The following is a 13,868-nucleotide window of genomic DNA, read 5'->3' as shown; positions in this document are numbered from 1 at the left end:
GTTTGTGGAGACCCCGCACGAGTTCAGCTCCACTAAGCACTGAATTGTTAATTTCGACATCAAAACAAGTCAGGGTGCTCTAAATGTAGACGTTTATGTAAAAAGCGGTCGATAGGACGGTGATGTCACACGTGCGCGATGCAGGCTATGATCATTGATGAGGAGCAGTGTTTTAAGGGTCTGTTTGTGGTATTAGGGGCCATCTGTAGCACAATCAATATCATTGCTCCTCCTCTGAAACTTCAGGCCTTCCTAATGATTGATGATCTCGAGGCTCTTTGATAATTGAGCGCGCGATGCACGGCTCACATTTCAATCTTCAAATGCTATTGGACTAAAGACAGTTTCCAAACATAAACCATGATTTTGTTTTTCTTCTCGCGTGTGGAAAAGTTTACTGTATTCTAAAAGGGGCCCGTTTTTTCAACCTTGTTGTGCCTCGCACAAGAAAAAAAGGGGGATGTGACACTCGATATCGGTTGTATCGCATCGCTCAGTTATGCATTAAGCAAAGTAGGGCTGCAATGACTTTCCTCTGTCCAATAATGATACTAATAGCGCTATTTTAACGTTTGGACGCGTGCCCAACGCGCCGCGACGCCTCTTCTCAGCGTATGTGAGTGGGATCTGCGGTGCGCGGAGTTGCGTGGCTCCCCCCTCGCGCACTGGACGCTCGCCTCTCGCGCAGGGTTTGGCGTGGAGCTCGTGCAGGACTGGCTGTGCTCAGCGCCACTTCCGGCTTCCGTCATTTCATTCTCCCGCCGATGCGCGCAGCTCAACTCTCTGCGTTCTATAAGCGAGCGAGCGGCCGACCTGCCAACACTCACTGACACTCACTCATCTCATCTCAGACCGCGCCGGAGACCGACGCAATTCCACAAACTCTTCTCTTTTCAGTTTTTACTGTAGTAATAAAACAAGAAAGCGGACCGGAGGCATAAAGGAGAGAGGGACTTGTGGGATGAAAACGGGGCTAAAAAGATTCATCTTCTCTTGAACATCATCACCAACCATCATTCATTCATTACCTTGACAACCTTTGGCTTTGATTGACAGCTGGAGTGGCAAAAAGCCATGAGACGCGACAGTTTGGTTGCACGCAGGTTGTTGATGGGCCGGCTGTAACCTTCAGTTTGGGGGCTCGACTTTTTTTTCTTCTTTTCTTTCTTTTGGGGGGGCAAAGAGGAAAAGAAGAATAATTGCAAAACTCTTGCTGATGCCTGCGCTCGTTCTGGAAAATAGGAGAATTCGGCAAGTTGCTTGAAAAAGGGATCTATTGCAGCGCGTGAGTTTGTGAGCGGACTGGGAAATTAAATCTACGACACAGATCCAGAGGTTTATTGGAGCGCAGGCTGATGGCGCAAAGGGTAGGTTTAAAATCTCCAGCACTCACCTCCACTATACACTATCTATCACAGGCCTCGACTGTCGTCGCACGCGCAAAACTCCTTCAGTCTGACGCACTTGATTGGGAATATTCTCCGCGTGTGAGCGCCTGAGCTCCGCTGACGGGCTCCTGCTGCCGCTTTTACAGACAAGCTTCGGGAAGCACAACTTGACCATGTTTTTGGTAATTACGAGCAAATACGCCAGCAAACTTTAGCTCCGCGCGACACTTTTTCCCCCTTTCTTTCCTTTCTTTTCCCCTCACACTAGCCCTTTTTCTCTGCAGCCGTGTCTATTTTCTGTGCTCTTCCTGACTCTCTGCTTCTCTTGCAGTACGATGAGTTGGCTCATTACGGCGGCATGGACGGGGTCGGTATGTACGGGGATCCTCACGCGCCTCGGCCGCTGCCGCAGGTCCATCATCTGAACCACGGACCGCCGCTCCACGCCAGCCAGCACTACGGCACACATGCCCCCCATCCCAATGTCATGCCCACCAGCATGGGCTCGGCTGTCAACGACGTGTTAAAGAGGGATAAAGATCAAATTTACGGGTGAGTTCCATATTACTATCGGACCCGTGGACTCCTCTAGTCGGCCTTCTCTTTCCCGTAATAGCCTTTTTTATTTATTCTTATTTTTATTTTTTTTCACCACAGCTTTCTGGAACTTTAAGTATTTACTAGTATTAGTATTTTTGTGCTGGGGTTTGCAAGCATTGCTATAGTAGACTTTAACTTTACTTTGCACATTCTTTTTAAAAAATTTTTTACTTGTCTTTACTTACTTGACAAAGAAGCTTGCAGACTTCAGCCTTATGTTGATAGGCTGTCTAAAAGCTTGCTGCTTTCATTCTATTTAAATTCTAAATCACTGCAGCTCAAAAAATAAAATAAATAAATAAATAAATAAAAAAGTCACAAAACCCGATTCTGGTCGAGTGTAAAATGTATTTGATTTATGAATCTTCTCCGAACTGTAGTATCCGAATATTTGGGCTTTGTGCTTTGTTTCGGGACGCAGTCTGTTCCCCGCCGTGCTGGAACTATTAGCTACTCTCTGTTGCTCGTTTAGTTCTCCAGTTGATCTGAAGGTTATCGTGCTGTTGTTGTCCCTGCAGTCATCCTCTGTTTCCTCTGCTGGCTCTGGTCTTTGAGAAGTGTGAGCTGGCCACATGCACTCCTCGCGAGCCCGGGGTCGCTGGGGGAGATGTGTGCTCCTCAGACTCCTTCAACGAGGACATCGCTGTCTTCGCCAAACAGGTCTAACACCTCGAGCTTCCCATGCGTTTACAGCATTCAAACAAAGACACAAATGATCGATTACTTAAAAGCGTCCTTTTCATTTAGGACTGCTAATTACATTTTCATTTATGAGTTTGGATGTTTTAAGTAGCTACATTAAACGACTTTGTTTTTCCTCTTTAACCAGATTTATTGAATTTTAATGTTTTTATATGTAATTTTAATGTTTTTATATGTAATTTATTTTATTTTATTATTATTTGTTTGAATTGTTGCAAATATTTCCATCGATTGCTATTAATCTTCATTCTGATTTGTTTTAGGTCCGCGCAGAAAAACCATTATTTTCTTCGAATCCTGAATTGGATAATTTGGTAAGATAACGCTTCAGCACTGCTCGTCTTCAGAGCAGCCGTGCACTCGAGCTCTCTAAAATGAGTGCGACTTATTTTTTTCCGAGACTTTTTTTCTGCAATGGATCTGGAGATAGTGAAAGTAAATACGAGGGGATCTAATGTGTGGCGGGACTGTTTGAAGTGAGCACGAGAGTATAGCGTGAAATAAGTCGCTCATTATAGGGCTGGGATCACCATCAACGCCCTTCACACTTCACACAAGCCAATCATTCCACCCGCAATTTTTAAATAGGCTATATATAAAAAAATATTTTTATTTCTCAAGCACATTATGTAATTATTTCTTATTATTTAATTAGTATTTTTTCCTACTGGAATGGGAGGTTTTTGTTCACTGCAAAATTAATGCAACGAATATTAAAATTAAATTGCAAAGAAGGCACCGCTAACGATGTCCGTTTCTCTTTACAGATGATACAAGCCATACAAGTATTACGGTTTCATCTTTTGGAGCTAGAAAAGGTAATCTTTCATTGATTTGTATTGATTTAATTAAAACATAATTTGGATGGATTTACTTCTCTCATCACCAATTTTTGTTGTTGTGTGTGTGTTAATTTAGGCCTATTTGTTAATTAATTATTATTATTACTTGGTGTAATAAAAATAAGTAAATAAATAAATAAAAAAATATTATTTGACAAAATGACCCCTGATATAATTTAACATTAAAACCATGTTATTTCCACGTTCCGTAGATAGCGGTTTAAACGGAATGTGACAGCAATATTCTTATTTATTACTTATAAGCCTAAATAAATAATTTCAGGAGCAAGTGATAGTTTCTGCGAAGGTCTGTTAGCGTGTATGTTTGTCGATGAACTTGTTGCATGTGTCTCTAGAGAATAACAGCATCGCTATCATCTCTCTATTGTTCCTGGCTTTAATTGCGGCTCTTTTCTCTGCTCAAAGGTGCACGAACTCTGCGATAATTTCTGCCATCGGTACATCAGCTGTTTGAAAGGAAAAATGCCCATAGATTTAGTGATTGATGAACGGGATGGCAACTCAAAATCAGACCACGAGGACATCTCGGGATCTTCCACGAACTTAGCCGATCATGTAAGTAACAGATGGTTCATAGTTTCTGCGATGGGTGTTATATGTAGCCTATAGCATGAAATAGTAACGTGGACTGAAAAAATGGCTAATAACATATAAGATATGATATTATTAAATTGACTCTAGGCTGGAAGTTTCAGTTGAAATTTCTGAACATGTGGCTTGTGAGCAAAAACAGTGTGATTATGGAAATCTCATCTTTTTTATTTTTTTTTATTTAGTGCTGGTAGTTGTTGTAGGGATTATTTTATGTTTTATATTTTAGTAGGCCTATGTCTTTATCTTGGGCTTTGTAAATCGCATTGCACACAACTGCTTTAAAACAAATTAATATACAAGACATGAATAAGTTTAAATGTGATGGCGTTCGTAGATATTTTATGTGAGTTTGCACACTATTTTGTTTAAAGTTAAGAGACTGAAGGTTATAACGTGCTTCTTCTCTGTAGTTCTCCAGGGTGATGATGTGTTTAGTGGACTCTTACTGATCTGAATTCAGCTTTATATGTCAGTGACAGCGGCTGTTGTAGATGTAATGTTGGGGAAGAGAGAGTTTTCCGCGTCGTGTAGTTCACATCGAGCGTCATGTGTGACTGTGAGGAGTTCACAGGCTTCTGAGCATCTAATCAAACTAAAGTGAATCGATTAAAAACCGGGGAGACATTCAATTAAACCAGTTGGCTACATTTTTATATAGGTCTACTTATAAACTCACTCGTAGTGTAAAATATGTGTCTGTAAGTGCAGAAATAAGACACGCTGTTTCTCTGCCGATTGTTGTTGGTTTAATTTAGTAAACTTATGAGAAAAGGCGAGATGTCAGTTGTCCATTGGAGAGGACATGTGAACACCGAGGCCGAGCAGAAAGCGCATTAGAGCTGTGTGTATTCACATTCCCTGGACGAGCTGTGTGTAGCCAGAGATTTCCATCTGCGCTTCAATTTAAACACGGTCTTATCTTATTACTTCACGCTACAAATGTTTGTCTGATGAGCTGAATATACACGGGGAGCTTTGATAGCTGCTGAAGGAATATTATTTTTTTTAGCTTGCTGCTTTTATAAATATGTAAGCATGTGCAAGCATTAGTTCGAATGCTTTGTGTGTGTGTGTGTGTGTGTGTGTGTTTTGAGGTCCAAACGTCACATTTGCATAGTGTGCATGTGCGGCAGTGTTTGTTAATGAGAATAAATGATCTCTCTCTCTCTTCAGAAAGTGAGAAGCGCAGAGCTGCTCTGATGTTCAGCATTAAACACAAAGCAGACGAGCGCTCCGATTCAACTACTAAAATTACGAGCTTCAGATTTGGCCATTTCATTTGGATCTTGCTATTCTTTTATATGGCATTGCTTTTTGTGTGTTTGAGGACAGCAGTTTGATAGTTGGATATGCAGATTTATTTAGGTTGTACCTATCTCATTCAGCTTTGATATGCATTTTTAATATATTTTGCCTGGGGCTACATCATTTGGTGAAAGTTGCTATGCTGGGGATGAAGGACGTCTCTCTCTCTCTCTACCTGCTGTAGGCTGTGAATAGAGGCAGTTTTATTCACTATTGACTGCTGTATTGTCTTTCAGTGTGGTTTATAGTGCTATAAGGCCGTTGTCAGGATGCCATTATATTTTTGATTTGCTTCATGTTACTGTCCCACCCCTTAAAAACATTCATCCTGCAGTTATTTAAAAATAAGATTAGAAATTAAATCAGACACAGCTGTATGATAGAGATTGACATGACTTGTTTAATGCTCTTTTTAAATAATAGAAAAGATGTCTGCATTCTCTGTTCACTTTGTCTAGTTAATAATCGGTTAACAACCAGTTAATAATAGAGATACTAATTTAAATTTCATATGATTTATTTTATTTTGGTTTTTAGTTTTTCTCATAGTTGGACAAATATAAAAAAGCAGCTCATATGTTAATGGTGTTTTTGCCTCAGTGTAATCACTTTGATTTGACTGTGAGGTTATGAAATGTATGGTCCTAATTGTCTGTGGTTATAATAAATAAGAAAACTAAGTCACATATAGAAATACATACAAAAATAAACAAATAAATAAACAGAAAATTGTGTGAGTGTGCTGTAGTGATCTCTCTCAAGTAGAGTATGTCCAGTCGCATGTAATAATGAAATAGTGTATTTGTGATGATAAAGTGTTGACATGAGCACAGTTTCCAGGTCCTCCTCTAGATCTGGTGTTGAGATGCAGCACTGATCTGGGTTTGACTGATCTCGTCTGGACACACTCTCACTTGTTGCTGTGCAGCTTCTGTTAGTGCTTCAGGAGGATCACTTGGGTGGGTTTCCAGTTTAATAAATTCATGGATTTCAGAAAAGGCACTTGCTGATAGGCAGAAAGTATAAATTGGTAACCATGAGTTTAGTTGGTGTAAATTAATCTATGTAGTTGGGTAAAATAATATTTTAATTGGGATCACACCATTTACATTTTTTCAGCATGTTTCTTATATAATAAGTGAGGTGTGCTTTTGCCTTTCTATGTCAAGCAGAAGAGCATTAAACACATTCAGTCACGTCTCTTAAAATGCTGGGCTGTCAATTACTGGAGCTCAGCGAAGGCTCGTTCTCATTCTTGTCAGATAATTGGCAGTTTCGCTCTGAATAGTCATTCTGAGATGCTCCAGACTGTCCTTTAACATGTTTTGGGAGCGCTGGTGTAATTACATGTTAAATTCAGCAGAGCTGTGTGTGTATCTGACGCGCAGGAGACACGGAGAAAGGTCAGGGGCTGAAGATGCGCTCGCTTGTGTTTCGCTGGGGGTTTTCTGTGAGTGTGTGTTATCTAGTGTAGACTGCAGGGCAGGTGTGGGTCAGTGCAGGATCGTCCGCTCTCCGTCACACCGTTGTCTCCAGCTTTTATATGAATCAGATCTTGTGTTATGAGCATTGAGTCTGTGACCCCGTGTGACACGGTGACCCTCTATCTTATTCTGTATCTGCTCTATTGTGCCGGGGCTGTGTTTGCGGCTCTTTAACACAATTAGAGGCGAGCACGCAGCGCTGCGTTTGACTCCTCATTATCCGCAGCGATGGGGAATATCTCTTTCCTGGGTGGGGTGGAGGCTCTCTCAGCCGTTTGGGTCACACGATGTCTCTCACTCGCTTTCTTTACAGCTTGTTTGAACTTTAATGGACTCTTGGGAGCCCTGACAACTGTTTTGTTGTGAGAGAGAGAGAGAGAGGGGTGGCTGCATTATTCATAAGTGGGAAAGGGCTGTTGCTTTTTTGCTGCCGAGTGGCGTGAGGAAACTGGATATCAGCTGCAGAACTCTGGGAAACATGTGAGCGTCAGCACTTCTGGACCTGCGGCTGTGTTCGAGTGTGTGTTTGTAGGCCTGTCTCGCGGCGGTGAGCGTCTCAGATACAGGAAACAGAAGTTAGAATAAGCCACGCTAGAGCTGGTTCTCAGTGTATGAAGCTTCAGCTGAACCGCATCACCCAGACTCTTTTCCTTCCACTCTCCTCTAAACACATGCTGTAAACCTCATCGCTCTCGTCATATGAAACAATTACATGAACAACTCATATTTATCTCAGATAAACACTGCAGATACACTGTTATCGTTTTGGGAAATTATATAAAGAAATGGCATAAATCATATACCTCTGTGATCTTTTGGAATAAAATAGTTTGATGTAATATGAAAACATACTTCTGATGAATTCCAGCAGCTCTAGTGTATTTGATCTGAGTCTGATCTGAACCTTTGAGCAGCACATGATGCTGCTGCACACCTAGAACAATAACTATAACTATTATCATAATTATATTTATTTCCACACTAACGAAGAACATCTTCCTGTTTCTTGTAAGTGAAAGAGATATTTCTATCAGATTTAACCTGTACAAATCAGCTTTGCTGGTATATAATTAATTTTAGTCAATTTGGTGATATGAAATAAAATGTTTGACTCCAACAAAACTAGCTAATTTCATTGTTGCCATTTTTAGGTTATAGTGTTTCATAGATTACATGCAGATGACTCTCTGAGTGTGTGTGTGTGTGTGTGTTAAAGTCTTTTTTACTTGCTGGAGTGGCAAAGGAAATTCCTCCTCTTGCTCGTCTATGTGTAACACAGATAAAGCTCTTCCTGTACAGTACAAATCCTGTTTCCCCGCGGCCCGATCAGACCCTGAGAAACCTCAGGAAGGGTGAGGAGGAGATGCCCTCTTACACATGACACACAGCCCTCACTGTGTGTGTGTGTGTGTGTGTCAGATTAGATACTGTGTTTGCTGTTTGTGACAGTCGAAATGACGAATTGCTGCTCAAAACACAGACATTTAGGTTGAGTGTTAGAGTTCAGCCAAGTTTGTGTCAATCCAGACTTATTTTTTTGTTATGCAGAATGTCCAAGTTGCTTTGTCTTTTCCATAAAGTCACTGAGAGAGGATGCTCTTGAGCATTAAAATGACAACAGCATCATACCAGTCATCTATTTGACTTGTGAACTGTATTTAAAGTCATGTTCTGCTTAGTATGAGGAGCAGACAAACACTTCATTCCCTGACAACCGTGAGACATTCTGCTAAACACCTGTCTGAGTTTTAGAGAAGAAAGTTATGGCAGTGTTTTTGTTATGAAGTATTAAGAATGCTGATCATGTAATGACACTGTTGGATGGCTGCTGTTGTGTTGTGTTGTTTATATCATTGCAAAATGTACACTATATTATCACACAGCTCTATACATATGGTCAGATACATAAGTATGTTCAGTTCGATCTGTATACAGTGTGCTCACAAAAGCAATATATACATACAACACATGATTGTTTATATTGTATTATCTTCTAAATGTGACAATAAGGGATGAAGATATTAAGCCATTATAAACTGATGATCTTTGAAATAATGAGTGTGTAGATGTGTATCTGAATGGTGAAGGGTTTGTGGGTCTGTGTTCTGCACGTTCTGCTCATTCACGGGTTCTCTCTCTCTCTTTGTGCTGTGGATGGGGAACGTGGACGGATGGATCCGCTCTGACCGTCTCCAGAACCCAGCGTCCTGGAGAGATCATGATGACGCCACGTCCACACACTCGGCCGGCACACCAGGACCCTCCAGCGGAGGACACGCGTCACAGAGCGGAGACAACAGCAGCGAGCAAGGTGAGTCCTGGGGTGAACCTGTGCTGAACCATATCTGACATGACACAAACACTGTTTACTGCACACGCAGGCCTGACAGTGTGAACATGCATGTGTGTGACCATCCAACAGTCCCCATTTTTTTACATTCATTAACTGAAAAAAAAAAAAAACTAAAAAACTTTTTTTAAAGTGATTCCAATGACATCATTATTGTTATAGCTGTGGTGTGGACTCACACCATTATTAAAACTTCATAGTTATCATTCTTGTTGTGAACAGGACCCTTAGGGTTAGGTGAAAAATATCATTAGCTCACTATACAAATGTGTATAGTCTACTTATGATATAGCAATATATATATAATAGAAATATAATCTAGTGTATGCTCCATTGTGCATCTGTGTGTGATGGAGCAGAGGAGAGTGTTATTGATCACGCTGAAGTCATAAGTACCAGTGAGCTGTAGTTATCGACTCTCTCACACTGGATCCAGTAACGGCTGGTCGATATGGGCTAACTCACTTACGGTACGGCACCCAGAACTGCCTCCAAGCCATCCGGTCAAGCCCCGGGCCAAACGAAACCAAACAGAGAGAGAGGAGAGACAGAGACAGAGACTGACAGAGAAAAAGACTTGACAGAGAGAGAGAGAGAAGGACAGAGAGTGAGACCGGACACACAGAGAGAGAGGAGAGAGTGATACAACAGAGAGAGACAGGACAGAATGAGAGAGAGGACAGAGACAGAAGAGAGAAGAACAGGACAGCAGTCCCGAGGAGGCAGAGACCTGCAGCTCTATAGCAGTAATGCAGCCGTCCTCCAGTGGACTGTGACCTTTCACCCCGGCCAGAAGAACAGACGCCTCATTTCGCACATTCTTTCAATTATGTTCACGCTTCACGCACTCAGTCCACACACACACGAGGCAGGACAAACGCGAGTTCCTAAAAGAAAGATTATGGGACAGCGCTGGAAAGTGTGTGAGAGACACAGACTGGTGACATAGTTTCTGATAACTCTGGATTGTTGTTCTGGTTTGTGAACAGGCTTACACAGTATCATTCTGATACACATACGTGTGTGTTATTGTCTGTACTTTTGAGGGTTAAATGCCTTAAAATGTCATCACAGTGTATTAGTATGTTTTTAAGAACATAAATACTAATAAACATCACCTGAAATGACATTTATATTTCAGTTAGTTCCCTAGAAAACATTTCTCAGTTTTGTTTAGTTTAAGTTGAAGTACTAAAATAATTTTAACTTGAACTGAATAACAACTATACATTTATATTTTAAAAAAGTAAAAACTAATAAAAATCGTCACACGGCCAGACCTAAAACTTGCTCTGTGCACTCAGGCATTATACACACAACATCATGATTTTCTGTGAAGCTGCTTTGAAACCTTGTGTATCGTGAAAGCACTGAACAAATACATTTGACTTGACTTAACATCAGTCATTAGAGAGGGATCCATCCATCTCAGTCTGTGTGCAATCAGTGCTAACTGACGACAGCAGCGTGCCTGTTCAGTGTTAATGAGTTAATGAAGCCATCAGACCATCATACATCTTCACACACACGAGTGTGCTCAGTGTCATCCGCTCATACACACTCTTTCTGTTCAACATCAGCTCTCTGTGCTTCAAGCGGATTAGAGACTTCATTTCACTGGCTGGGATGAGCGGGAATTTCTTCTGCGTTCCAGAGCAGATTTTAGGAAAATCAAATATCATTTTTGGCCCTCATGCACTGACAAAAACCGGCAGACCTGTGTAACTATGGATTCTCTGCTATAGAAATAATTACCTTTAATTGTTTCTGTGCTTTAAAGATTTTAGATTATCCATGTCATATTAGAAATCATCAATAACAATCACATCTTTCCAGTGAGCATGCTTGTTCACGAGAAGCGTTCAGTCTGGAGCACATGACCTCCGGACTCCTGGTCCCTGCACTACAGTCACATCTGTATCATCTGTACTGCAGCAGTGTGTTTGTTCATCTCAGTGACCGCAGGTGGACGTGGTCATGATTAAACACTGCTGGTGACAGTTGGAGACAAATAACAAGCACAGTAAACCTCACAGACAGAAGAGAAATTAGATTAGTGAAAGCAAGGGAATACTTTACATGCCTGCTCAATTCTAGTGGCTTTATTTGCACTGCGCTGGCCCTTTAAACAACGCTGCTGCTGTGCTGAGTGTTTTTTTCGGTCTCTTGTTTTAGCACGCTGTGCCTAAAGGGGTCAGCCAAGAAGTCACCCTTAAGAGGTGATAATCCCATCACACTGGTCTCCAGAGCTGCTTTTCCCAGATGGCATGAGCAGTTCTGTTCTCATGAGAGTCTGACCCGTGTGTCTGTGCCAGCAAGGGGTTACTGAGGCCAGCGCTGTCTAAAGCAGTGCTTCTCAACCAGTGGGTTGTGACCCAAAAATGTGTCTCAGGTCTGTTCTGATGGGTCTCAGACAGTAGGAATAACACAATAATGGACAAACAAAGTGTACTGTAAACTTAAAAGGGAAGAAAAACTATTTTCTTATCTTTAATTGTTGACAATATCATCTTATTTTTGATAGAAAACATAAGACAGATGAACATGGACAGACTGTGTGACACCCTCATCTTCAAAAACCATCAACATCACTACACAGGGTCAAAGAAAATGCAACCCAAATCTAAAATTCAGGATAAAGCTAAAAGCAAATGTTATGTTAATACTTACATGTTAATTAATATTATCGGGTACATGCAGTTCATATAAATTCCAATGCACATATCTTTAGGACATTTTTGTTTATGTCTGTATATTGTCTCTTATTGTTGAGAAGCACTCCTGTGGGACCTTCACTGCCAGGCCCACCTGCTCATTTTGCCAATTGAAGGTGTACTTATTTCGCCATTAACCTCTTCTGCTGCAGTATCCATCCCCTCGCCCCTATTGTGTTTGTCCAATGGGCTTTACGCCCCTCCGCTCCCTAATCTCGCCCACCTCCTCCCTTCAAACACCCAGAATGCTCAGGAAGGGCTTGTGTTCGGCGGTGTGGTCTCTGAAGCACGTCACAGTGCCGATGCCCCACAGGTATCTCTCGAAGGAGTGGGTGGATGAGAAAGAGATGCTGCCTTCCCGAGCCCCGCTAACGTATTTATGCAAATCTTTTTTGGGCATTATTGCTGATAAGCTCATTTTATAGTCTGATTTCCGCTCCCTCGTGTGCCATAATGAGTCGTTGAGCATGGGGAGCGTGTCGGGGAAGAGTGCCAATCCATCCATCCGTCCATCCGTCTGTCCGTGCGCTGAGCACACTGTCCTGACGTTCTGTTTGAGGAGACAGGGACGGAGGGGTTTGATTCTGGTTAGTGCTATTAGCTCTTGTTATTGGAGGCAGCCCTCTAATAATTTCTAATTACCCTAAGGAGGTATTAGGAGTGTTAGTCAGCAAGGATAATTTCTTATTTGCACGCCTCGAGCGGTGAGCTCTCTAGAAGAACGGAGGCTAATGTGCAACAAAACAAATCAACGTGCCACGCAGGGCTGCGGGCTTCAGGGAGGAGGCCGAGATAACGCTCATTATGCATCATGGTAATTCATTTAGAATGTTATCAATTTCAGAATAGAGGCCCATACACACACACACACACACACACACACACACACACAAACCATTAAAAAAGGATGAGGAAATGAGGCTGCTGTTCAAACACTGCCTCCTAGTCTGTTCAGGTAGCTCCAATTACACACTTTCCATGTTTTAAGGCTGTTGAATGTTAAATGCTACCTCCTCATTTCCTCTGATCTCATACCCCCTTGAAATGTTTTTCATAGTGAAACACAAAATAAAATCTAAGATAGGACTCAATTTGTTCATCTGGAACTGAGTGGGTGTTTCATACCAGAGTTTGTGGCAAATTGTGAAGGACTCAATTGTGAAACTTAACTGACCTTAGTGATCATATAAGAGGCACATTTTGGTGATGAACTGTTCACAATAATTCCAGAAGCATGAATTAAGAAACTAGAGTTAATTTAATTTTCTCACTCCTGAGACATATTGTCCCATGAGAACTATTCTTGGTTCCATTTGATTTTAATTGCAGCAGCACAGCAATACTCATCTTTCTCATGATTCCCTCTTTTTCTGCTTAAAAGCATCTTTCCTCGTCCCCTCAGAACTAGAATGACTTAATCTCTTGAAACAATTGGAGGAAGTTCAAGGAGAGAATGTTTAGATGTCTGAAATGTAATACCAAACAATGGCATCTCGCGATAGCAACCAATTTTCCACATTCGACATCCTCCAGTGGAAAAGCTTTACTAGTCATGAGGGAAAACACAAGTGTAGACAAAGCACAAAACCAAACAAGGCAAAAAAAACATGTTGTGTTTAGCGGTGTTGCGGGGTCAGGCCTTCATTGTGTGTTTCTCGCTGGGCCGCGGTCCTCAGACAACCAACTGTCTGCGGGAGACATCTGCGATTCCGACCCGCCGACCCTCAGAAGCGCTCTGAAGTGAGGGAATGCTGCCTTTAGCCCTCACACGGCCCGCAGGACAAACTCCAGCGCTATTAAGAAACAGAGAGAGAGACAGAACAAGAGGGAGACAGGCAGAGCCGGCCGAAGCGCGTCAGAATGGTTTT

General features: G+C 41.8%; 1 protein-coding gene across 4 annotated transcripts in view; it reads left to right on the top strand.

Moving 5' to 3' along the window:
• The first annotated feature begins 496 nt into the window (after nt 1–496).
• Nucleotides 497–13,868, top strand: part of LOC127933215 (homeobox protein Meis2-like) — a 57,657-nt gene continuing 44,285 nt past the window's right edge. Inside the window, exons 1-7 of one of the 4 annotated variants that reach the window (XM_052530025.1) lie at nt 497–1,367; nt 1,720–1,940; nt 2,507–2,648; nt 2,954–3,004; nt 3,458–3,508; nt 3,959–4,108; nt 9,133–9,247. In XM_052530025.1, coding sequence (XP_052385985.1) covers nt 1,356–1,367; nt 1,720–1,940; nt 2,507–2,648; nt 2,954–3,004; nt 3,458–3,508; nt 3,959–4,108; nt 9,133–9,247 — 742 coding nt within the window. In that variant the 5' untranslated portion in view covers nt 497–1,355. Of the gene's footprint in view, nt 1,368–1,719; nt 1,941–2,506; nt 2,649–2,953; nt 3,005–3,457; nt 3,509–3,958; nt 4,109–9,090; nt 9,248–13,868 lie in introns of all 4 variants that reach the window. The other 3 variants (XM_052530022.1, XM_052530024.1, XM_052530023.1) reach the window with 3 other exon arrangements.

Source organism: Carassius gibelio, chromosome A17 (assembly GCF_023724105.1).
Source record: "Carassius gibelio isolate Cgi1373 ecotype wild population from Czech Republic chromosome A17, carGib1.2-hapl.c, whole genome shotgun sequence".
Classification (NCBI taxonomy): Eukaryota; Metazoa; Chordata; class Actinopteri; order Cypriniformes; family Cyprinidae; genus Carassius; species Carassius gibelio.
Note: the sequence above shows the minus strand (reverse complement) of the source record. Positions and strands in the feature narration are given on the sequence as shown.